The following is a 26,179-nucleotide window of genomic DNA, read 5'->3' as shown; positions in this document are numbered from 1 at the left end:
ACTCAGGAAACAAGGAGCACAACCCAGCAGTGTGGACAGCTGCCTCCAGCTCGTAAGTCCATTGTGGTAGAAGGGGAAGAGGGAGGGAAGGAAGGAGCACGGGGGGGGGGGGGGAGGGAATCAACCCCTCCCCACTATGAGGGAGGGGCAGGTGTAGGGCGTTGTCCAGCTGGGCTGGGGTGTGGTATGGAAGCGTGGCTTGTCAGGGTGGGGGGTGGCTTCCACCGCTGCTTGCACCCCAGGGGGGGATGCCCCCCGAATCTGCATGGGGTTAGCAGGCAGGCTGCAGCTGCAGCCTGGAGCTGGGCTCTTTTTGCCAGGGGATGGGCTTGGAGTGGGGGCTGCAGCTACCCAACATTTCTCTGTAGCTCCCTTCCAGCACTGCCACTGCATGCCCGGTGCAGCCCCTGCTCTTCCCGACTCAACCTCCCCTCCCCCCACGCAGGACAAAGGCACGGTACATCAGGGGGGCAACTTCCCCCCAGTGCCACCGTGCACCCAGCGCAGCCCTGGGTCTTCCCAGCGCACATGGGGAGGCAGGGGTTGAGCTGGGAAGAGCCAGGCTGTGTTGGGCATGCAGTGGCGGGAGGGAGCTACAGTGAAATTTGGGTTGGCTGCAGCCCCCTCCGTAGACCCTGCCGCAAGCCCAGCCCCTGGCGAGAAGAGCCCAGCTCCAGCCCACAGCTGCAGCCCATCCACTCACTCTGCGCAGATCGGGGGGCACATGCCCCCCCACCCCCTCCCCAGGCCACACCTCTGTCCTGTGTCCTGCCCTGGCTGGGCAGCGCCTGCCCCTGCCCCCTCCCTCACTGTGAGGAGGGGTTGATTTGCCCCCCTCCACCACAAAGGACTTACCAGCTGGAAGCAGCTCTCCACGCTATACTGGAAATTGGGTCGGTATCGCCCGATATGTCTCCTTAAAAATTAGATATCCATATCGGCCCCAAAAATCTATAATCGTTGCACCCCTAGCAGTGCCTGATTAAGAAGTATATAAGATAGTGAAAGCAGCCAATAACTCTATAAATTTAGTAAAGCTCACATATTCCAAAGACTAATTTACTTAGTCTAGTTAATAAAAATAAAAATTTTAATTCAACTATATTGATGCTTGAAAGCCTATTTGCTAAAAACTAAAGATTTGTATTTCTGACTTAAACTTCACCCTTTTCTACCATTGCACTGCATGACATTTCAGCTCAGCTGGACCAAATTCATAGACCCAGCAATGCAAACTTGTGTTAACGCATATGGAAATCATAAGTTAAGTGATATGGAGGCTAACTTGTCAATTTCTTCAGATGAAATCTATAAATTCTTCGGACAATGCTTTCCCTCTCCAAAATACATATTTTATTTTCAAATAGAAATACTTAACTATAAAGCTTTTCAAATCAGATATTGACAGAGATGCAAATGATAATTTATAAAACTTTTGTTACCTCAAATTTAAACCATTCAGAGTTCCACTGAGGATTGAGAGACTTGGGATACACATCCGTTTTAAATGTGGTATTTCCAAATTTTACCTAAAAATGCAAAGAGTCATTCAATTCAAAATAAGAGCAGAAGAATAATTCTTATATTAAGTGATAAAGTAGACTTTTATTTATGTATTTGAAACCAATTGCATGCAATTTGCTTACATTTAATATATATAGTTTACACACATTCAAAATCTCTTTCAATTGGGTTTAAATAGCCCCTTTATTCAATTAACATTTCTTGGCAAGTGTCTGATTCTACACATCTCTAAAGCTATGCTTTGCTTAGTTTCCTTCTGCCTCTATTATATTAGTTAGTATTTGGTTGTTTCTTCCCTTCTCCACGTATGTAGTTTCTCTCGTAGTTTCATAGTTGTTAGGGTTGGAAGGGACCTCAATAGATCAGAGTCCGACCGCCTGCCCTGAGCAGGAAAGAGCACTGGGGTCATATGGCCCCAGCCAGGTGCTTGTACAATCTCCTTTAAAAGACCCCCAAGGTAGGGGAGAGCACCACCTTCCTTGGAAGCCCATTCCAGATTCTGGCAACCCTTACCATAAAGAAGTTCTTCCTGATGTCCAACCTAAATCTGCTCTCTGTCAGTTTGTCAGCTGTTATTCCTGGTTATTCCAAGGTGTGTCCTGGTAAACACAGCATCTCCTATTCCTTGCTGCCCCCCTCCCCCCTGATTAATTTGTAGATGGTCACAAGATCCCCTTTCAGCCTTCTCTTGCAAAGGCTAAAGAGATCTAGGTCCCTCAATCTCTCCTCATAGGGCCTTACCTGCAGGCCCCTAATGATATGAGTGGTCCTCCTCTGAACCCTCTCAAGGTTATCTGCGTCCCTCTTGAAGTGCAGCGCCCAGAACTGGACGCAATACTCCAAATGTGGCCTGACCAACGCTGCATAGAGGGGAAGCATCACCTCCCTGGACCTGTTCATGGTGCACCTGCTAATGCATGATAGAGTGCAGTTAGCTTTGCTGATTACTTCGTCACATTGACGACTCATATTCATCTTGAAGTCAACTATGACTCCGAGATCCCTTTCTGCCACTGTGCTGTTCAGAAGGTCCTCCCCTAGCCCATAGGTGTGTTGGTGATTCCTTCTCCCTAGAAGCAGCACTTTGTACTTTTCTTTGTTAAACTGCATCCTATTCTTTTGTGCTCAGTTTTCCAACCTGTCCAGGTCTGCCTGGATTCCCACTGATGTGTTTACTTTACACCATAATTTCATGTCACCTGCGAATTTGGACAAAGTGCTCTCCATGCCCTCATCCAAGTCACTGATGAAGCTATTGAATAGCACAGGTCCAAGGACCTTGGGGCCTTAGGGGACCCCACTGCCCACATCTTTCCAGGTCAATACTGACCCATCCACCATCACTCTGTGTGTGACCCTTAAACCAATCATAATCTCCTCAATTTATAATTCAATTTAAGATCTGTAATAGGCCATCTTTGAGCAAGGTGCTTTCACAACATTGCCTCTAGCATTTTTTCAAGTTTAACATAACAATAGATAAAATTGTAAGTCAGGGAAAAGTCTTCACTGTTGATATTGACAGCCTTTTTGTATTCCAATATTTTCTGGAATTCTTAATTAATAATTATCATACTGGAGAAAAACAACTTATCAGTAACCTGTATTCGCTATAGTGTTCTTGAGAGAATCAAATAAAATTACTCTTAAATTATGATTTTTATATTTTGTCCATCTACAACAAGAATTGCCACAATAACCAGCAGAATAAGAATTCCATTTTTAGTTGGTACTTATCTATCTTTAAAATGGACAATCCCAGAAAATACAGACATGGGGTGAGCATGGTTACAGGAAAACCACATTAATTGAAATGCTGGGGACCAGAAAACAATGACTTTGAAATAAATGGGTTTGAAATAAATATACCCATTGGACTTTGAATATGTGCATAGTAATTTGCAATCAGACTTTGTTCACCCAAAACTAATGCATTTCATCCTTTTGTAAACTACTGCTACTTTCAGCACAGGTATTCCATTAACACACTTTTAAGCAGCACTTCTGCATCTGTTTATACACCGTACAAACTACGCATGATATTAAGTCCAAAGCCAAAAGGATCATGATTTATAATACAGTTTAGTGTTTTTTAATCTTTTTTCATTAGTGGACCCCTAAAAAATTTCAAATGAAGGTGAATACCTCTTTGAATTGTACATGTGGTTATTCACATACTTTTGATTGATCACAGTCATCTTTTGCAGACCCTTTAGATATAGTTGAAAATCACTGATATAGTTCATGGGGCTGGGCTCCACCAATCAACAGCATTTCAAGCTATGGTGACCCCACAGCACAGCACTGCTCAGTTTGTGTGCACGTTCCACATACCCACCCATAATTAACTCCCCACTCACGACTAGAACTGGTTGTTCTTGTCACGAGTCCTGGGACCCTCCAAATATGCATATGCAGATGAGGTGCAGGGTCTCCTAGTCTGGCTCCACCCCACGGAGGGGAGGGCCACATCAGTCATGCGCAAAGTGCCGATAGAGGGGGGCAACACAGACACATAGTGATGTCTGCCAGACATTTAAGGCTAGTGAAGAAATAGGAAGCATTGGAAATGGGAAGGAAAGGCTCAGATACTGGAGTAAGAAGGAAGGTGAAATGTATTTGATTTAGCGGTTCACTAGGACTTAAGAAAGAGTTGGCTCTGAGGAGCACAGAGCGCAATTGGCTCTATGTCTTATTCAGATGGACCGCGCTAACCTAGCATTGTGGCAGGTTCCCACCAGCATATTTGCCCAGTATGAGTTTTGGCCTTGTGCCAGGTATTCTACAGGCATGCTCACCGCAGGCTGCATTTAATCAAATTCACAGTTGATTTCCATGAGCATATCCTGCTCCTGGCAACGATTTAATGATAAGGCAACATACTTAAACAAGGTTTTCCTTATCTAACAGTTTAGAAAATGCTTTGAATTTTAAAGTAGCCATCTTCTGAATTATTCGTATTGTAAAGAATACAAAAACCTATCCTTTCAGCTGGGGAGTGACAATACCTTCAAAGTATCCGATTCTTTGGAGTATCCAAAATCAAATTAATGAGGTTTCCCTATACATGGAAATAATGTATTTGTAAACATTCCAGTATTGGAAATTAAGTTAATATCCTATACGTTTCCACCAATTTATAAAATATTAGTTTTGTAATTCTATGGTTTAAAACATCTTCACATGTAAAAAACATCAGCTGCTTTTAGGTATTTATAAAGGGGTGTTTTAAGTTGTACTGACCTGAAACTTGATATACCAGTCTCACTCATTTTTTAGCTCAAAATGGTTGAGTTTAATTGCCTTGTTAACTTTGATATATTTAATGAGTTTAAAATATTTCTTTTATTTGTCCTTAAAAGAAGATGGTACTGGCATATGTGAGTAAATTTTGCTATACTCGCAGGAGAAAACAATCCTAAGATTTCACAATGTTGTATCTGTCTGATACTACACCTCTCTCATCTTTTCTGTGTGCTGTCCAGGGTTCTGTTTCATCTCTCTAACAAAATTCACCATATTTACAATGGTAATTTTCAAACTTACCTCTCTCTTTAGCCGCTGCTTCTCTGCTCAGCCTGACATTTCTTACTAGATCTCCAACTGCTCACTCAAATTCAACACAGCAAAGGCACCTTCCCCAAAGTTTCCAACCTACTCCTTTCTCCATTATAACAAGTAATTATACCACCTTTTACCATATCCAAAAGCAATGAACTCAGTACTGTCACAACCCAAAGTTGTGGTTTTTGTTTGTGTGCGCGCTTCAGCACTGCTAAATTATTTTCCCGCCGATTGTAGCTTTCTTTGCACGGTAGAGTTCTCTGCTGCGAGAGAGAACTCTGGTGCAACGGGGGATTTCCCGCCAAATTACAGCTTCTTTGCAGGGTGCATTTCTTTTGCATACTAGTGATACACGCTGCAAAGGAGTTCCCGCCATTTGTATTCGGATTCGCGCCACATTATTGGCCAATTCCAAATGTAGGCACACGTGGCGGCTAGCTATTGGCTTGCTAGCCGTACAAAAGGCTTGGGTAGCTTCAGCCCAAGTCGGAGGAGGGAGGAAAAGAGAGACTCTGTGTGAAGATCTCCAAGCGCTGCGGACCCTTGCGGACCCAACGCGCCTCCCCTAAGCAGGCAATAGAAGCTTAAGAACCGAACCTACGGAGTTTTCGCTTCTAGCCTCTCCCCGTCGCCGACCGCAATCCCAGACGTATCCCTTTCCTGTAACTTCGAACCCGCGGAGCCTAAGCAGCTCCGGGGAACTCTTCGAACCCAACCGAACCGGACCTGCGGAGCCTAAACAACTCCGTGGGAGCAATCGATTTGTCGTGGTCCTCTAGCGAGGATCTAAGCGGGAGCTGTGCCTGGAAACCTGTCCAGCCTACACCAATACCATCTTTGGGTGTAAGTAAACAATCTTTTCAATCAACCACTATGCGTTTGTGACTAACTCTAGCTCGACGCCGGCTCTCTCCAACCCCGCGTGCCCGGGCTGCCGGCCACAGCCCGTGTGCGCGAAAGACGGGCCGCAGATCGCCCCTCCCGACCCGTGCGCGGAGGCGGGAGTGGGGCCCGGCCCGCACAAGTACCACCTGCAACTCCTTTTCTCAGTTTGTTCTATACCTCAAAGCTATTGCTAGATCCTCAGGCCTCTCCTGCTTGTCCCTTGCAATTCTCTTCTAAATTCCCTAGTTCTTAGTCATCTCATTCCTGAACTACTGCAATCTTCTACTCTCTAATTTACAACGATGGTGCTCAACCTCCAGCTGGCCAGATCTAGCCCACAGAATCCTGGCTTTTAGCCTGAATGCTGCCTCAGGGGTCCAGAAAACTGGCATTCTGTTTTGCCAGCGTCACCTACTAAGTCCCTTCCACCATTTTGCAACTCTCTCTGAATCTGATTCATAGATGTACATTAGAGGTATACTGATACATTGGTCTGATATCGGATCCGTACCGATATAAAGAAAATTGTCTATATTGGATATCGGTCCGATGAGGCCAATAATTTGGCCTATAAATGCCTGTGCTGCACACAGCCACAGCACATTAAGGAGCAGAGCTGGTAGTGTGGAGAGCTGCCTCTAGCTGGTAAGTTGGAAGGGGAGGAGGGAGTGATGGGGCATGGGGGTCAGATCAATGCTCCCTGAAGTGAGAGAGGAGGCAGGGGCAGGCACTGCCCAGCTGGGACAGGGCAGTGGGCGCAGGACAGAGGCACAAGCGGCTCCTGACACTGCTTGCACCCCAGGATAGCGGGGGGGGGGCAGGGGCCTGTGCCCCTGGATCTGCATGGTGTGGGGCAGGCAGCAGCTGCACGGTGGAGCTAGAGACGGCGCTATGCGGCTCTTCTCACTGGGGGCTGGGCTCAGAGCGGGCTCCAGCAGTGCTTGGAGGAGGCTGCAGCCATCCCAAATTTTGCTGTAGCTCCACTCCCAGCCCTGCACTGCTACCAGCCTGGCGCAGCCCCAGCTGAATGCCATGTGCCTCCACCCAAGCACTGGGAAAAGCTGTGGCTAGGCTGAGCAGCGGCGCGGGGCTGGGAGCAGAGCTGTGGTCAAACTTGGGGTGGCTGCAGCCTCCTCCCAGTGCTGCTGGAGCCTGCTCCGAGCCCAGCCCCCGGCGAGAAGAGCCCCGCTCAGCATGAGTGCCAGCTCCAACCTGCAACTACAGCCCACCTCGTGCAGGGCAGATCCAGGGACACCTCCACCCTTCCCCTGCCATCCCAGAACGCAAGCAGCAGCAAGAGCTGCCCCCACCCTACAAGCCTTGCCTCTCTCTGTCCCACGCCCCCCTTGATGGGCAGCGCCTGCCCCCTCCCTCACCATGGGGGGCATTGATCTGTTCCCCCTAAGCCCCTTCCCTCTCTCCTCCCTTACACGACACTGGACTTACTGCCTGATGGCAGTTATATCAGAAATCAGATCGGTATCGGCCAATATGCCTCCTTAAATATCGGTTATCATTAGCGCCCCCCCAAATCTCAATCAGTGCACCCCAATGTTCATAGATGTTAGGGGCTGGAAGGGACCTTTTGAGATCATCATGTCCAGCAACCCTGTGCTTGGGCAGGAAAAATTGCTGGGGTCAGGTGACCCCAGCAGGGTGAGCATCCAGATGTTTTTTGAAGATATCCAATCTAACTTAAACTGTTCATCACTGCAAAGCTTTAAGTCTCTCTTCCAACATCTTTCTATAAAAGCCTAAAAAGGGAAACAGGCTGGCAAGGAATACTCTTCCTTGGCCTGTGAGTGTAGGAGGGCCATTAGGAAGGCCAAGGCAGGGGTGGAGCTCAGGCTAGCAACCAGGATTAAGGACAACAAAAAGTCCTTCTTCAAATCCATTGGGAGTAAGAAGAGGGCACCAGGTAATGTAGGGCCCCTGTTAGACTCAAATGGTAATCTTGTGGCTACCCCACACAAGAAAGCCGAAATTTTTAACAAGTTCTTTGCCTCTGTTTTCTTGGACAGGGACCAGGACATCACGGGTAGGGGCAATCTTGGGGATAGCACTGCCAGGCCTCGGGTCTGCGCATATGTAGTTAGGGATCTTCTGGAAGGGCTAGATGTTTTTAAATCTGCGGGCCCTGATGCCCTCCACCCATGGGTGTTGAGAGAGCGGGTGGGGGTCATTGCTCTGCCCTTGGCCCGGCTGTACGAGTACGGTGTACATGGGCCACGTGCCTGGAAATTGGAAAATAGCTAATGTGGTCCCCATTTATAAGAAAGGGAAAAAGGAGGACTCAGGAAACTACAGGCCCATAAGCCCCACATCGGTCTTGGGGAAAATCCTTGAAAAAATTATCAAGGATCACATCTGTGAGAGGCCAGCAGGGGAGATCATGCCCAGGGGAAATCAACATGGGTTCATCAAAGGCAGGTCCTGCCAGACCAACCTGATGGCCTTTTATGACCAAGTAACTAAATCCCTGGATGATGGTGTCACCATGGACGTAGCCTTTCTGGACTTTAAGAAGGCCTTTGATACTGTCTCTCACCCCTTTCTCATTAATAAATTGAGCAACTGGCATTGATGCCTACACAGTTGGATGGGTCAGAAATTGGCTGATGGGGCGCACCCAGAGAGTGGTGGTGGATGGGTCGTACTCAACCTGGCGGGATGTGAATAGTGGGGTCCCCCAGGGCTTGGTCCTGGGGCCTATACTGTTCAACATCTTCATCAGTGACTTGGACGAGTGGGTGGAAAGTACGTTGTCCAAGTTTGTTGATAACACCAAGATGTGGGGAGAGGTATGAAAGCTTGAAGGGAGAGAGAGGCTGCAATTAGATTTAGACAGACTACAGAAGTGGGCGGATGGTAATAGGATGGGGTTCAATGTAGATAAATGCAGGGTGCTGCACCTGGGGAGAAGGAATCCACAACATACATACAAGCTGGGGAGCTCCCCCCTTGTGAGCACAGAGGTGGAAAGGGATCTTGGACTCATTATTGACTCCAAGACGAACATGAGCCGCCAATGCCAGACCGCAGCCAGCAAAGCCAACCGCACCTTGTCGTGCATCCAAAGATGCATTTCAAACCAGTTCAGAGAGGTGATACTCCCCCTCTATGCAGCATTGGTCCGGCCTCAATTGGAGTACTGCGTCTAGTTCTGGGCACCGCACTTTAAGAAGGATGTGGCCTGCCTTGAGAGGGTTCAGAGGAGGGCCACCCACTTGGTTGGAGGGCAACAGGGCAGGCCCTATGAGGAGAGAATGAGGGACCTGAACCTGTTCAGCCTCAGCAAACAGAGGCTGAGGGGAGATTTGGTGGCTGCCTACAGACCTGTTAGAGGAGATCAGCAGCAAATAGGAAGGGTCCTATTCCCCCCAGCAGCACCTGGGGTGACAAGGAACAATGGCCAGAAGCTGCTGGAGAATAGGTTAAAGTTCGAGATTAGGAGGCACTATTTCACTGTTAGGGTGGCAAGGATCTGGAAGCAACTTCCTAGGGAAGTGGTCCTCACTCCTACCTTGGGTAAATTCAAAAAGAGGTTGGATGAACACCTGTCTGGGGTCGTGCGATCCCAGCGTGTGCTCCGGCCAGTGGCGGGGGGGTCACACTAGATGATCTATTTAGGTCCCTTCTGACCCCAACTACTATGAAACTATGAATTTCATTTTCCATTTAGCAGTCTGCAACAGATTGGCTAAACAGCAGCTGTAAATAACTGCAGTTCTGTCTGAGTGCTAACCTCTACAAGGAGCCTGAAACAACCACAAAGTTGTATTTTGTGCCGATTCATCTCAAAGGCTTATTAATATTTTAATGCGTTTCAATAACATTTTAAAAGCACTACAGACTCCAGACAGTTCATCCAGAATACAAGGACCCTGATTTCATTACCATCACTGTTCTGATCCACATAAATACCTTTCCAAGGCATTTACCTTTCAGGCCCAAATCTTCAAAATATTTTTTCTTCCCCAAGCCAATAAATGTGTTTATAACCAAGGATTTTTAATTTGGGGAAAAAAAGTCTTTTTGGTTTTTGAAACACCTGACCCCTGAGCCCTAGGTTGTTGTATCATTTCACAGAAACAACAATTGGAAATCTCCAATTTTGGAACAGAAGAACTACATCGCTCTGAATAAAGACAATAAATGCCCCCCATGTCTCCAGATGCTTTTAAAAAACAATAAAAAGCCCAAATAGCCACTACATGCTGAATAACGTTTAAAAACGATAATCCTGAGGTGCAGTGGCCATGACGGTCCAGAAGATTGGGGGTTAAACTAGATCAGCCGTTCTCAACTTTTTTTGGTTGATGGCCAGTCCCGACCCCAAGCCACTCGCTCCTGACCCACTGCCCCCAGGCCCGCAGTGTGTGGGGGCATGGGTATGTGTGTAGGGTGTGGGGCTCTGCCATCCTGCAAGGGAAAAAACCATGGCTTCCCATGTTTTTCTCCTTTAAGGGAGAACCCATTTTTAAAGTCTGTTGATCTACTTTTTAAATTTGTTCACCACCCTTGCATCTATTCTTGCGACCCACTTTTGGGTTGAGAAAGGCTGCACTTGATGACTTTGTGAGGTCCCACCCAACCCTCATTTTCTATGATACTGCGACACCTGAGAAGCAAGAACTCTCCCAAGTCAAGGGACAGGGTTGGGGGGACATTAAGGGCCCTTCTTGTTGAGAGGTGGCCACATGGGCCAGCCGTTTTTCATCCTGCCACAAGCAAAAATCCTCGGGGGGAGAAGGGGGGCTTTGATGGGACCACGTGCATGGCTGGGATAGACGCAGGCAGGCTCTAGGGCATGGCAGCCCCCTGCTCCCTCAGAGCTTGTCTGGATCCGTCCCAGTGTGCGCTTGGTCCCAAAGCGCCCCCCCTCCCCGTCCCCGTGAACCCTTGCTGTGGCAGGATGAAAAAGTCGGGTGAGATGACAGGCTGGCCCGCGTGGCTGCTTCTCAATAAGAAGGGGCCCTAACGCAGCGCGGCGGTTTGCAACAGCTGTCCCCGCTGCCCCCTCCCCCTCCCAAGCGCGGGGCTGGGTCCTGCCCCGCGGCGGGGGGACAAGGTCCCAAGGGCCGCTCCGGCCGGGGCAAGGGGCGGGCGCTGACGTCACAGCGCGCGCAGACAGGGCAGGTGTCCGCGCGCCGCCGCCGGGCTCGTGACGCGAGACCCACCCCCCCGCAGGGCTCCCCCTGCCCTCCAACCTCCACGAAGGCGTCCGTCAGGTCACTAGCTCGGTCCATCACTGGCAAATGACGCCCCGCCACGATCTTGACCTTCAGCTTCCCCGGCATCTTCCTCTTTTCCCTCCGCCCCCGCTTGCTCCCGCCCCCTCCTGCAAGGAGAAAACAACAGCGCTCGTCCCACGGAGCGGGTAAAGGCGGAGCAGCGCGGCCCGGCGCTGCGCATGCGCTGAAGCACGGCAAAAGTCCGCAGCTCCCCCCCCGCCCGAGAGTCCCTTCACTGCCCCGCCCTCCGTTCGGTAAGCACATGCACAGAAACTACCACCTCCCTCAGCGCCAAAGCAAAGCCCATTAGGAGGGAAAGGATAAAGGCGCATGCGCAGTAACTGGCTCTAGTCACAGGTGCGCATGCGCCTATACAAAGTCCATTAGTCTGGAAAAGCTTACAGCCCATGCGTAGTAGCTGCTAGCTCCGCTCAAGAGGCGCGCATGCGCTAAAACAAAGGCCATTGGGAAGGAACGGTTTAAGGGGCACACGCTGTAGCTGCTCTGTTCACAAAGGTGCGCATGCGCCAATTCAAAGCCCATTGGGCTGGAGAGGCCTGAAGCGTGGAAGGTGCCAGCTCCTAATAAATGAGGGTTTGGCGGGAAATGACTCCTTCGTTTCCCTGCAGTGCTTGATAGTCTTGGTCAGTTTTCCTCCGTCCTCCTGGCGCTTTTGGAAAAGAAATGGGACTTGGGACGCAGACCCGGCTACAAGGTGACGGTGTCGAGCGCCACATCCTTGATCGGCCGTGAGCCTGCCTGCCGGCGCTGTTTGCCGGGAGAGGCGGTGCAGTTGAATCTCGAGTGATGGATTGGTCTCAACTTTGAATCCCTTGAAAAGACTTGGGAGTAAAGGAGCAGCTGCGTTGGCGGGGGGGGGCATGTCTCTACCTAGTTTTTCTAGCTAGGAGGCCAGCTCTGACCTCTTCCCTGTGTTTTGGAAAGTACCTTAAAGCTAGGTCAGCCTGGATCCCTCCAGCAGCTATATAGGCTGGGATTTCTCAACCGGTGGAGCGTGTCCCACTGGTGGGATGTGAAGTCTATGTAGATGGGACTTTAACTCATTGCCTGATTGAAAAAATCAGAGTTGTTTGCACTTCAAATGGATGAATCAATGGATATCTCAAACAGCGGGGTTTTGTTTTCATCATGGGTGGGGGACCAGGGTTTTTTTTACAAAATGGTGGGATGCAAGGTGCAAAAGGTTGAGAACTGCTGATATAGTAGATGCATTGTGTGCCCTTCTGGGGAAGGAAAAGAGAGTGTTTGGTGCTGTTGGGCCAGGATACACGGTATTCCATTTCCTGTGAAATAGAAGCATCTAGCCTTGTTGGATGTATGAAGCATGCAACTGGGGACTAAAACCTGAAGCTCTAGAATTCTCTCTTCCGGTGCCTATTTCCAACTGGATTCCAACTGTTTTGTTGCAGTAGAGCAATCGCATTTGATCTATGCCTTGACTATACCGTGATGAGAGGTCGGTGCCAAATAATTAGTAGAATCCAGATAAACCTTTTTCTATCTTCCTGTCTTATTTACAAAGAAACCTGAAACAGGGTGTTATGGGCTACGACCAAATGGGTTTGGCTGAGTGGAAGCAATGAAACGAGTGCAGCTGTAGTAGAGTGGAATAGGATGGATTAGGGTATATCTCCATGGCACGAAAGTCTCTAAACTGTGTGTGTTGACAGTGCCAGTAACAAATCTAAGATGCAGGCCAAGAACCACACCAAGGGACATGCTGAAACACTTGTACCTTAAACAGGAGTACAGGCAACCCCTGCTTAATTGGTTCTGGGAAAAAACTGGTTTTGCTTAGCACAATTCCACGTAATGCTCATTTCCCCATAGGAATTAATGGGAATAGAGACAGTTAGTTACCACCACTTCTTGCTGCAGGTTTTCAGTGTTGCCACCTCTTCCCACTGCTTTGCCAGCCTCTCTGGCCCCACGTGCCAGCCCCATGCTTCTTCCGTTCCACCCTCGATCCCTGCTGGCCCCAGGCACTGGTGGAGGCCCTGCAGTCATGCCTGCTTCCTGCTGCTTCTCCTCTGTCCACAAGCCGCTCTGGCACTGCCAGCCCAGACCCCTGCTCCTGCTGCCCTACCCTGGCCCTGCAGCACCAGTGCAGGCTCCGTGCTCATTCCTGCCGGCCTGCTTGCAGCTAGTCACCACTTCTTGCTGCTGCTTTGCTGAGCGCTATAGCAAACCTGGCTCAGTGCTAAGTGAAATCAGGTATTAATTTTAAATGAGCGCTATAGCGACATAGCGCTAAACGAAACCACTTTAAGCGGAGGTTGCCTATAGAGAGATACCAGTAGAGGATGTGATGACTACGAAGCATTTACTGTTGATTTGGCAAGTGCATCAACACAGCTCTTTTTTTTTTTTTTAAACCAAAGTTGCCGGAAATCAAGGTGACCTACAGTATTTCACAGCTGTACCTGGATTAGCAAAATTCACTTATCCCTAGGTGGGTTTTATATATTTCTCAATTGCAATAAATTCTTGATTGGCTCCAGAAGCAGACCTTTAAAGCAATTCAAAATTGGTTTTGAAAAGATCCAGAAAAGTAGAAGTGCAATAGAAACATTTTGGTTAAACAAACTTCATAGGCATATTTACAAACAACCATCCCTGCTCTGACATTACCCTTCTCTAACACAAGAGAATGAGGAAGGGGAAAAAAGTAAATGAGATATTAAATGGCCTCTCAGTAAAGAAGTTTGGTATGCAGTGTTCAACACAATAGTGACTTAAAGTTGTGTGTGGCCTTCAGGTTCAGGAAAAAAAAAACTATTTCATAAATAGGAGAGATTTTACCATTCAAAATAACAATGTGGGCTGTTATACATGTGAAGATGGGTATTTTCCCCTTAAACTTCTAGCTACTGAAGACATGAGAATACATAATAAGCTCAGCTTCCATTAAAAAAAAATCTAATCCTCTTGGTTGAGGGCAAAAGCTTGTGAAAGTGTCTTGAGAGTACACCAAAAGCTTAAAAAATACACTTTATTTAACTTCATGCTTGGAAGATCTGTCATTAAACAGAACTAAGAGCAATAATAGCTGAGTAGGTAGCAGTGCACAAATGACTTTATTAGGATGATATTTTTGATTGGGCAACTGTAGCTGAAATAAAGTTAGACAAGCTTTCAAATGCAAGACATTCTTTGTCAGGTCTCAGATCACTGAAAGCCAGGCATAGCATAGTGAAACACAGCAGAGGGGAGGGGGTGAGAGGAATTCCCAGAGGGATACAATTAGCAGGAAAAAAGTGATTAGTGGGAGATCAAGGCCTATCAAAAGGGAAGAGGGTCAAACTCACCTTCCTTGTGTGGAAAGAAATCAGGACTTGTATAAATTACAATCAAAGGAAATGTACCTGACACCTTTAAAAGGCAAAATTGGGAACAAAAATTCATAAACTAGCTGGACACTAAGAACTAAAGGCTAAACACTGATACTGTGTTTATGGTACATTATAACTTACCCAGCCCCTCCTCTGTGCTTTGTTTCACTATGCTGTGCCTGGCTTCCTGTGATCTGAGACCTGACCAAAAATGTTTTGCATTCAAAAGCATGTTTAACTTCATCCCAGTGGCCAGTCCCACTACCCCTGGGTGCACAACGGTGCTGGGGCAGGGTGGCCAGACTCCATTTCCCAGTAGCCTCAGCAGTGGCTCCTTTTGGCTGCCACTGCTGGACCCAGCCCGGCTGCCTGTCTGTCCCATACCCGCTGCTGGAAGCAGGTCCTGTGCAGGCAGGGTGCATGGCCAGCAGATAGGATGGGCTGTGGGTAGGCAGGGAGCTGCATCTGAAAGCAGGAGGGGCAGGCAGGGCTAGGGATCTGGATCAGGATCGTGAAGAGGTGACAACACAGGGCCTGGGATAGAGCTTTAATCTGCTGCCTGCATGTCCCTGCAGCAGGCAGCAGTTCTGCAGGCAGGGATATGCAGGGAGCAGATCGTCATTCTGCTCTGGGCATCAACCCCACGCTGTCACTGTCCCACAATCCAAATCCCCAGCTCCAACTGCCTATCCTGTTCCTGGATGCTGCTCCCCACCCACCTGCAGCCCCATTGCAGCCACCTGGCAGTGCTCTAGGGCCGCCTAGATAGTTTTGGTAAGCTGTGGCAAGGGAGGGGGAGTGGGGTGGAGGATGCTGATGCAGCCTGCCAACAGCTCATTAAAATTCCCTAATTGGTCCTCTGACCAAAATAATTGCCCACCCCTGGTTAAGAATTTCATAGATTTCATAGACATTAGGGCTGGAAGGGACCTCGGAAGATCATCGAGTCCAGCCCCTAGTACCAGGGGCAGGAAGTCAGCAGGGATCATAGGATCTCAGCAAGATAAACATCTAACTGTCTCTTGAAGGCATTCAAAGTAGGTGCTTGAACCACCTCTGGCAGCAGTCTATTCCAGACCTTGGGGGCTTGGACAGTAAAGAAGTTCTTCCTTATGTCCAGCCTGAAACGGTCATGCAGGATTTTGTGACCGTTCAACCTTGCCATCCCTTGGGGCGCTCTGGTGAACAGACGTTCCCCCAGATCCTGGTGAGCACCCCTGATAAACTTATAGGTGGCTACCAGATCACCCCTGAACCTATGCTTTTCCAGGCTGAAGAGTCCCATGGCTCAGTCTCTCGTCATAAGGTCTGTTTTCCCAACCCTTGATCATGTGTGTGGCTCTTCTCTGCATTCTCTCAAGCTTCTCCACTTCCTTTTTGAATTGTGGAGCTCAAAACTGAACGCAGTACTTCAGCTGTGGCATCACCAAGGTCGAGTACAACAGGAGAATGATGTCCTGGGATTTGCTTGAGAAGCATCTATGGATGCAAGCCAGAGTTTTGCTCGCTTTACTAGCTGCAGCATCACATTGAAGGCTTATGTTCATCTTGTGGTCAATCATGACCTCCAAGTCCCTTTCGCCCGTAGTGCTGGCCAGCATAGCACTGCCGAGTCTATAAGGATGTTGCAGGTTTTTCTTCCTAAGGTGAAGAACCTTGCATTTTCCAGCGTTAAACACCATCAGGTTCTCTTCCGCCCATTTCCTGAGCCTGTCAGGATCAGCCTGGATCACCCTCCTGTCCTCAGGTGTGGACGCTTTGTCCCAGAGTTTGGTGTCATCAGCGAACTTGGCCAGTCAACTTCTGATACCAATGTCCATATCATTAATGAAGATGATGAATAGTGTATGCCCAAGGACAGAGCCTTGAGGGACCCCACTGGTCACAGGGCACCACAACGATTGACTTCCGTCAACCACCGCCCTCTGGGTCCTATCACGGAGCCAATTCCCCAGCCAGCGGATCATGGTGAGGCCAAGGCCGCAGTTAGCCAGTTTTGCTAAGAGGTGATCATGGGAAAGAGGTGATCATGGGATACCAGATCGAAGGCTTTTTTGAAGTCAAGATATATGACATCAATCTCTTCTCCCTTGTCCAGGTGATAGGTCACCTGGTCGTAAAAGGAAATAAGATTGGTCAAGCAGGACCTACTCACAACAAACCTGTGCTGGCTATTCCTCAGGATGTTGCCATTGGCCAGTCTGTTAAGAATGGCCTCTTTGATAATCTTTTCTAAGACCTTTCCCGGGATAGAGATCAGGCTGATGGGCCTGTAGTTTGCCGGATTCACTTTCCTCCCTTTCTTGAAGATAGACACCACATTGGCCTTCTTCCAATCTTCGGGCATTTCACCTGAGTGCCAGGAGTTCTTGAAGATCTGTGCCAGGGGCTGAGCTATGATGCAAGTCAGCTGCTTGAGTACCACGGGGTGTAAACTGTCAGGGCCGACTGACTTGAAGGTATCCAGCCTGTCAAGGTGTTCCTTCACAAGGTCAGCATTGATGGAGGGTAAGGAATCTCCCTCACTTGGGCCTTCCTGTCCCATAATGGGCAGGGGCGTCCCATGGGACTGATGAAAGACTGATGCAAAGTACCCATTTAGCAAGTTGGCTTTTTCCTGGGCGTTGGTTGTCACTTGTCCCATTTGGTTTAGCAGGGATCCAGTGTTGCCCTTTTCCTCTGGGTCCCCACATATCTAAAAAGAGGACTTTTTAATTCTCCTTGATACTTGTAGTTAGTTGGAGTTCCGTCACAGCCTTGGCTTTCCTGGTTCGCTCCCTGCAGGTCTGGACCAGTGGACTCTTGTGAAGCAAGAACTATCTAGCAGGCTGTTAATCCAGGAAGTTGTCATGTGTGCTATAAGAATGAGTTTGCATGTTGTCTTTTTAATTTATAGGGTCCAGTTGCGGGGTTTTATTTTAAGCACTGCCTTTATGGAACAGTTTGCTGTATAAAAAAACTAAAATCAGTAGGAGCTTTGGGTTTGTTTTTTTTTTTAAAGAGTAGGGCGAGTTATAAAAATATTTTCTTTCTCTAGAATTTAGTTGAGAGAATTGTATCCCAGCTCTGGGATTCTAGAGGAAGTCCTAACTTTTCTGACAGAGATTACTTTTCTATGAAGTGATATCAAACTTTTCCATAAAAAATGCTAGAATGCCTCCTTTATTTGTGCTTCTGCTTTGAGTAAAAAATTAATACATAGTTTTTCAAGGCAGTTTCTAAATCACTGAGTGAAAAAAAAATCTAGTAACTCTTAGTAGTTCTCTGTTAAATAACAGGAAAGAAAAATGCATTTTCATTGGGGGAGTCAAGGGGGGAGTTTTCAGTTGTGTTGGTTGGCTTTAACTAAAATTCCCTACTAATGCTTTTTAAAGTTCAGATTAAAATATTGGAAGCTATGTTAGCTGCCCCTGCTGTAGCCTAGACTCCTCCCTCCCTCCCCCAGTCCCAGTATAGATGTAAGTGTTGGGCTGTCCTGTATGGAACAGATTTGTTTGTTTTTATTGTGTCTTGTTAAGTTGATGGGTTTAAGCTAACATGAATGATAGATGCACTTTTTTGCATGTCAAGATGGGCAGAGACAGTTGCTTATTAACATTTATAGCAATTCTTGGCCCAGTTTCCTAGCTCATTTTCATGCTAAACAATCTCTGTGGCAGAGGTCTTGGCCAACTGTTATCAGCACAGACGACCTTGCATTCCAAAGAAATGGTTGCATCTCATTTCCTAGAATTCCAGCGTTATCGCTGTATAAAACTGTTTTAAGTTGGGAGTTAAATCTACAGGGTGAAACACCCTCAACTGAAGTTATTCACTGAGCACCGCCTGCAGAGGTGCCTGTACCTTGAACATGTATGATCCCAACACTTGAGCTGTATTGTCCAGAAAAGTGTGCATTGGGTGGGACTATGTTCAGTGGACGTCTGCTTCTGCCTCCATTCAAATTAAAAGCTCCAAATCGATTTGAAGCATCAATTTGGAAAAGCTTTGGCTGATTCGGCCATAGACTAAGTAGGCAGCTGACAGCTGCCTCCAGTTAGTAAATCTGTTGGGGTAGGGGGAAGGGACGTAGGGGAGGGAGGGATTGAGGCTGGGGTAAGCTGCCTGTTTATCCCAGCCCCAATCTACATGTGAATGCTGCAGCACTGAGAGCGAGGGCTTTGCCATGCTGCCGCTTGCCCAACTGGGGCGGGGAGGTGAGATGTGGGTGTGGCTCATTCCAAGCGGAAGGGGGCAAGCGGCAACAGGGCATAGCCCCCACTCCCCATGCTGCCATGCCCACATCTGCACTGATGGGCAAGCAGCAGCAAGGCAGAGCCCCTTCTCGCAGCGGTGATGTGGGTGCAGTAGTCCTGGGAATGGGGGCTATGCCTTGTGGCTGCCTTGAGTGAGCCATGCCTGAATCGCACCCCCTGCCCCCACCCCACCCCTGCACTGGCCAGGCAAGCAGCAGGGCATAGCCCCCACGGGTCACCCCCTGAGGCAGGCACAACTGGAGGAGTTCACTGGGGGAAGGGTGGGGGGAGTGGGGGCTGCACGGGGGGCTCTGCCAGGAGGCCCCACAGCCCCTGCTACAGGTGTGGGGGAGGTCAGGTGGGGGATGGGGCTGGGCAGGGCAACCATGGGGGTTTCTCCCATGGCTCCCCCTACCAGGGCAGAGGCAGGCACAGCTGAAGGAGCTGTGGGAGAACCTGCAGCTGCCTGGCTGTGCCTGCCTCTCCCCGGCCATGTGAATCTCTGAATCAGTGCCGAATCTTCCGAAGCTGATTCGGCCAAATCGATTCAGGACAGTGATCTGAATCAAATTGCTGTCCTCTGAATCGGCCAATTTTGAATCGAATACTTCCGTATTCACACAGGCCTAGTATGTAGCCCCAATCACACTGTTCATGTGTAATCTTACCATATCTGTTTGGTATAGTTATAACCCCTAATCACTCTCAGTAGATTGTGAAAGGCATCAGAGTGAAATCCTATCTTGGTTATATCCATGGTGACAGCATTTCATCCCTATGATTTCTGATCTGTTCTGAAGAAGCTTAACAGAATAATCAAAGTTTAGCCTCTAGTATAAACTACAAGAGCAGAAGGTTTCTAATTGTATAGGAGACAAAGACAAATCAAAATCCAGTGGGTAAAGCTAGATACATTCAATCAGGAAACATGGTGCAAAATTTTACTAGTAACAGTGGTTTGCCTTGGAGTAAGCTACCCAGAAGGTGGTAGTTTTTACAGATTGTAAGGCATGGTGAATCAGTAAAAAGAGATACTCTGGTTCAGTGTCATATTGCTGTGCTTGATGCAGTACTTTCTGGGTGAAATTCAATGACCTTTTCTAGGTAAGAGGTCCAACCTTAAATCTGAATCTTTATGAAATATAAGTAAGGAATATAACATAGCACTACAAACTGCTGATGTACGTTTGTCAGAAATCCATTCAGACCAATTCCCAAATTAACAGGACAAAAATGTTATATTCATGTTGGTCATATAAAATTTTCCTGAGTTTGACTGTTTAGTTATACAAGAATAGAATTTATTTTTGGCTTCTTCTCTGACTTCTTTTGAAGGTATGCAGAATCTTGGACGTGATATCTTCAGGGAATATAACTCCAAAAATCAAACAATGAGCCAGTTATGCAAAGGATAAGGGCAGATCTGTACTGAGGGATAAATCTCTCACTAGAGTACCTAGAGTACCTAGTACTAAAAAACAAGCTCTCCTCTAATAGTCAAACATTAAATTGTTATCTGTCCATATGCAGTATGTTGATGAATAAGGATGTTTCCCTTGGAACCAAAGAGAATAATTCGAGACTGAAAGTCTCTTTGTGATTTGTTCTAAATATAAGGCCCGATCAATGGGCTATTCATTGAAATTGATGGGAGTTTTTCTAGTGACAGTGATGATTATGGATTAGGGCCATGCCAATCAGTTTGTAATGTGGCAGAAAGGACACCGTCTGTGCCCCTCTCCAGAGATCTGTCTCTGCCAGCCTGGGAGGCTGGTGTTGAATCCCTCAGGGCGAGGGATCTTCCTCCCTGCTCACATGACAGGGGCCTGGTGCCTCGGGTGTGGATTCTCTGGTCACCTGGGAAGGGGGAGGGAAAAGCCCAGCTCACCGTCCCAGGTAGCCAGTGATGTTTTTTTAGATTGGTTGGCTAGTGGCCAGCACTGGCAGCTTCAATTGGACTGGGCTGCTGAGGTTAGAGAGGTTATTTAAAGGCCCGGGCCAGGAAGAAGGGTAGCCATTAGCCATGCGGTCATCCAAGTGAATCTGAAACTGTCTCTCTCCTCATAACTGCATGCTCAAAGAGTGACCTGCCTCCAGAGGAAAACTCCAACCACCTCTGGATGATGTGTGTGAGTAAGCTACTCGAGATCCGACTAGATATTTAGCTTACAGTAACTCAGATGCGTGATCAAAAGGGCTACCTCAGCCATACTGGTTTGCTCTATGGGATTTCTCTAATATTCCTGTGATACTGCTCTACCTTTTACCCCATTTTTGCCCTACCCCCTGTATTCAATAAAGTTCTCCTTTGTGACTGGTGTGGGAGACTAATTGAGGGGTGAGTCTAAATTATGCTGAGGAAGCCCCTTAGGTCTGTGGACTAAGGGAGACTTTCCTATTAAGCCCCTGACTTGGGGAAGTGCCCCAAGTGCCTGTATTGGGTCTAGTACCCATTGGACGATCAGGCCTGAGTTTTCCAAGGTGCGCAGAGCCAGAATTGGGTCCAGAGCCTTGAATGGTGGCAGCGGGAACCCCAGGCTAGCGTGTGTGCTCCAGGGAAGGGGTCGGCCGGACGGGAGGCACCCCAGGGAGGGCACTCGGAGCCTGGAAGGTGGGTGGGCGCAGGGAGGTGGGCGGCTCAATGCAGGAGCGCCCCCTACTGGCCCGCCACGCATAAGAACAGAACCTGAAAAATATTCTGCTTCACAGCTGTTAACTCTACTTAATCCCAGTTTCCCTAGAAGAATGAGGGAACAAACAATGGGATTAAATGAGTGCAATTACCAGCATAGAATATTAATTATTCAGAACAGAAAGTATAGGAATTGGATCTCATGAAGTGTTTATCTGTGCTTACAATTTTTTCTGAAAAAAAATGCATATACCTACTGTTGTTTGAGAGAGGTAGTTGTGTTAGTCTGAAGTCAGGCAGAAAGAATCATAGAGAGTGATAGCTTTGTGAGCGTGTGCTGGGGCTCATGAGAGCTTGAGTTATAGCAGTTTCACTGACCCCAGCAGTGCTGGCAGGACTTGCAGCTGGGCAGGGAGCTGCTCTGGGGTCAGAGCTGGGATCTTGCTGCAGTGACAGCGTGGTCGAGAGCTGAGGCAGAGCCACAGTCTGCTGCCTGCCTGCCCCTGCTTGCAGTGTGTGGGCAGCAGATCACAATACTGCCGTGGCTCTGGACCATGCTGTCACCACAGCAAGATCCCAGCCTTGGAGCAGCTCTCTGCCCAGCCATGGGAAATGGAGTTTGAGAATGGGCTGCTGGGAAATGGAGTCTGCCATAGAACAATCCAGCCTGCGAGCTGGACTTTGCCCCTTGTCTATAAAGTACACAGTCTATCTATGGACAGGCATCTGGCATCTGACTGGGATCATCTGACCTCAGCACTCTTTCCTGCCCAGGCAGGGGGTTGGACTCGATGATCTGTTGAGGTCCCTTCCGACCCTAACATCTGTGGATCTATGCTGCCTTCTGCCTTACTGTTTACCATACTTTGTCAATAGCAATTGAATTGGCAGGAGATACTATTATAGTCTTTCAGCAAAGGACGCCAGTTCAGGGTGATGTTCACAGAATTCCACATACAGTGAACACATTGGGTTATATTCAATACAATAACAATAATATCTATTGTACAGATCTTTTAAGATGGGAATAGCTAAGAAATTAAGCAAGATGTGTGTTAATAATGCTTAACAATACTTCTATAGTTTAATAGTTGTTACAGTGTTTGTAGCCTTAGCTAGTAGAAGTGAATCATCTAATAGGTGCCTGCAGTACATCATATTGAATTAAATGAGTTATTTTGCATTCAGTAGGTTTTTCTTTACAGCTATTCCTTGCTTTACATCGCAGTTACATTCTTGAAAAATGTGACTTTAAGCGAAATGATGTTAAGTGAATCCAATTACGTCACAGTAGTTACCTACTAGCAGGCGGCCAAACAACATTATAACTGAACATTGAGCGACTTTAAATGAGTATGTTCTCTAATAGATCAGCAACGTAATAACGAAACAACATTAACCAGGATGATGTTAAGTGAGGAGTACCTGTACTCTATTTTGAATGGTTATTTTTTTCTCCAATAAGTTGCTTTTACTCCCCTTCCAAAATTAAGATTGTATTAGAACAGTGGTTTTCAACCTGTGGTCCACAGACCCCTTGGCAGGTCTGCAGACTATCTAAGGTAGTGGTTGCCAAACTGTGGGTCGCAACTCCAAATGGGTCCACAACATCAATGAATAGGGGTCATGAGGGTGAGGGGCTGTGGGTTGGGAGTGAGGGGCCATGCTGAGGAAATAGGGTCATGGTGGAGAAATGGGGCCATAAATGGGATCATGCTGAGGAAAAGATTGGGAAGCACTGGTCTAAGGGTTACGGGAAAGATGACTATTCTCAATAAAAAATATGTTTATACCCATACTTACAATTCAGAGGGGTTTGTACCTCAATTCAAAATTTCAGAAGGGGTCTGTGCCTCCATTTGAAATTTTTTAGGGGCCTGCAAATGAAAAAGGTTAAAAACTACTATATTAGACCTAAAAGTGTAACTTTTTTGAAACACTGTCAGGGTCAGAGGTGATAACCATACCCAAACTTCAAAATAACAGTGTGTATGAAAGGTAGGCAGCCCTTGCAGTTCATCTGGCTAACATACAGTACGTGCAGCACAAATGCAAACTTTCTCCCTTACCAAGTAATTCTGTCTTTTGGAAGAGGCTATTTTAAGTACAATTTCTCTACATAGCATATTCAGCCATAGAGTAGCCTGTGTGGTCCTCCACAAGATATGCATGTTATTTCCTAGTGCATTAGAGACTAGGCTGCCTCATAGGCAGAACAAGGAGTCTTTGTGTTCTAAAATTCAGAATGAATATAGTTCTAAAGATGCATGTAACACTTGTGGTCTTCCTGTTTAACCAGGATATTTTGAGTTCTGAAAAAGTTTTCATCATGCAAACTCAGTGAGTTTCCCTTTCAGCTGTGACTGTTTCCAACCTACCGAAACATCTTGCAAACCTATCTCTAATGTAGGTTTATTTACATTATAATCTTTTGCCGGGCTTAGAAATAGACCTACAATCCCCCTTTCAATCTGGTGTTAAATTGTATGGGTTGCGCTTACGTAAAGTCAGTCCAGTTCAATACCTGTACAGAGTGTGGTTAACCTCTGTTATGAAAACAGTTGGAGGAAGCAGAAAGGACTGTGTTTGCTACCATCACTCCCAATTTAGTAGCCTGCTCCAAAAAACTTGCCCTCAAGGGTCTGACTGGCAGCAGAGGGAGGTGAGCAAGCAGGAGAAACTGGTTCCTTCACATTCACAGAGGTATAGGTTGTAACTGTGTTGGTCTAAGGACATAGACAAACAAGGTTCTTTGGGTAAATCTGGTATTTTCTATTAGACCAACTCAAATAGTTGGAAGAATTTTTTCTATTTGAGTTGGTCTAATAAAAGATATCAGATTTACCCAGAGAATCTTGTCTTCACATTCACAGAGCTCTGGTGGGATACTGGAAAAGCAGGAATCCCATCCTGACAATCGCGTTGTGTTCTGGGAAAGATGAGGTGGGTGCAGAGGAGAAGACGAGCCACACACTCACCACCTGCTGCCACAAGAACCAAGCATTGTGTCAACTGGATTTCTGGCCTGCGGAGGGGGGAATCCAAGGGATAGGCTGAGCATGTCTCTTCAGAAATCTTGTCAGTTCCACATGCGAGGACTGCTTGGGAATGAATGTCCCTGATACTTGATTGATGCTGGTATTGGGACCCTTGCTGATACATTTGAGTAGATATTCTTGATAACTTGTTGCAGTGATTTCTGGGTGATCTCCTGCATCCTCCATGAAGACAAAATTAATCTCTACCTTGAGGCATGGGGTGTAAGTTCAGAACCCACTGTTGTCAGAGGGGAACTCACATGGTACCCCTTCTGACTGCCAAACCTTCTAATGAATGCATGTAGTGGGAAGGAGAGAAAGCGATAATGTTGACATTTTTTACTGCTGTAATTTAGCCTAGTCATCTGTCTTGGTTTCTAGCCACCCAGTGATTTTAAATTTTCTTGTAAATTCTACCTAGAAACACCTACTTATTGGGCAAATTAAGGTGGGAACCTTGGGTTTGCTGCTCTTCTCTGAGCCCTGGACAACATCCATACTTGTCTTCCTCTGCTTAACATTAATTAATTCCTGGTAAAATAATGTTCTTTGAAATAAAGACCCTGTCAACAGAAATTTACAGAGATCTTTTGAAATATGAGGACACTGTTCCCAACTGCTTTCAAAATGTGAAAAATGCTCCTTATCTTTCTTTATCTGTCCTTTCTGCTTTTTTGTTCAAAAAAGAATAAAGCAGCTGTCATAGGAGATGCTATGTCATCAAATAGACAAGTGAAGGTCATGCCTATAATTTATTTTATTTTATTGGCCAACATCACTTAGCAGAGCTGCTTCAAGTCTCTTCTAAGAACATAATTTAATTGTATTGTTTAATATGTGTCTAAGGTGATGGCTGAACACCATTGCATACCCTACAATAAAACCTAGGGTATTAAAGTAAAAAAAAAAAAAAAAGAATGGCTCAGTAGCCAGAACCAGAAGAACTAGGGAATAGTTCTTCTGCACCACTTTCACAGACTCGAACCAGGGGCTCCACTAATCTATTTAGTAAATTAACTTCAAAGCTCACAAGAAGTCGCAACGTAGCTGTGGATCAGAAGGATGAAAACAAGGAAGCTAAGCCCCGTTCCCTGCGGTTTACTTGGAGCATGAAAACCACCAGTTCTATGGATCCTAATGACATGATGAGGGAGATTCGGAAGGTCTTGGATGCCAATAACTGTGACTATGAACAAAGAGAGCGTTTCTTGCTTTTCTGTGTCCATGGAGATGGGCACGCAGAAAACCTTGTACAATGGGAGATGGAGGTGTGCAAACTGCCAAGACTGTCACTGAATGGAGTTCGCTTTAAGCGAATATCGGGAACATCCATAGCTTTTAAAAACATTGCTTCCAAAATTGCCAATGAATTAAAGCTGTAATAAGAAAAAGAATTAAGTTGTAAATTGAGTATCAATTGCAAGTTTTTTTGAGAACACCGATGGAAATGTATAGAATAACATTCTATACATGGGGAACTAGCAGACAGGCAGTCCTCTTGGCCTGGACAATAACATTTCTAATTCATGCAAGAGAAGAGATTACTAGAGATGAGATAGATGTCTGTCTATGTATATGTATAGTTATATGAATATTGCATAGCGTGGTGGCCCAAGATGGTCAAGAATAGGCCTGCCTCTCTGAAAGAATGTTACATTCTCTTTTTAAGAGCCATAGACTAACAACATTCAGACAAGTCTTACTTGAAATTATG

The 26,179-nt window shown here is 46.9% G+C and overlaps 2 protein-coding genes across 13 annotated transcripts in view; one reads left to right on the top strand and one right to left on the bottom strand.

Annotated features, from left to right (window-relative positions):
* The window catches only part of C2CD5 (C2 calcium dependent domain containing 5), a 120,271-nt gene extending 108,907 nt beyond the window's left edge, over positions 1 to 11,364 (bottom strand). For 3 of the 12 annotated variants that reach the window (XM_014609669.3, XM_019489478.2, XM_019489481.2), the window contains exons 1-2: positions 11,184 to 11,361; positions 1,443 to 1,529 (exon numbers count right to left, since the gene is read on the bottom strand). In XM_014609669.3, the coding sequence (XP_014465155.1) occupies positions 1,443 to 1,529; positions 11,184 to 11,273 (177 nt within the window). In that variant the 5' untranslated portion in view covers positions 11,274 to 11,361. Of the gene's footprint in view, positions 1 to 1,442; positions 1,530 to 11,183 lie in introns of all 12 variants that reach the window. The other 9 variants (XM_059726584.1, XM_059726587.1, XM_006268831.4 and 6 more) reach the window with 5 other exon arrangements.
* Positions 11,365 to 24,791: 13,427 nt separating this feature from the next.
* On the top strand, positions 24,792 to 25,951 carry LOC102561489 (MAP/microtubule affinity-regulating kinase 3-like). Its single transcript, XM_059726205.1, has 2 exons — positions 24,792 to 24,812; positions 25,395 to 25,951. Exons 1-2 carry the CDS (start codon positions 24,792 to 24,794, stop codon positions 25,845 to 25,847), a joined length of 474 nt encoding a protein of 157 aa, XP_059582188.1. The 3' UTR covers positions 25,848 to 25,951.
* The last annotated feature ends 228 nt before the right edge of the window (positions 25,952 to 26,179 follow it).

Source organism: Alligator mississippiensis, chromosome 4 (assembly GCF_030867095.1).
Source record: "Alligator mississippiensis isolate rAllMis1 chromosome 4, rAllMis1, whole genome shotgun sequence".
NCBI lineage: Eukaryota > Metazoa > Chordata > Crocodylia > Alligatoridae > Alligator > Alligator mississippiensis.
Note: the sequence above shows the minus strand (reverse complement) of the source record. Positions and strands in the feature narration are given on the sequence as shown.

Excerpts from the sequence above, each read along its gene's own strand:
- LOC102561489 (XM_059726205.1), top strand. The coding sequence starts at position 24,792 with ATGTTGACATTTTTTACTGCT. Across the intron at positions 24,813-25,394 it reads TGTTGACATTTTTTACTGCT|CCAGAACCAGAAGAACTAGG; the intron begins GTAATTTAGCCT and ends ATGGCTCAGTAG.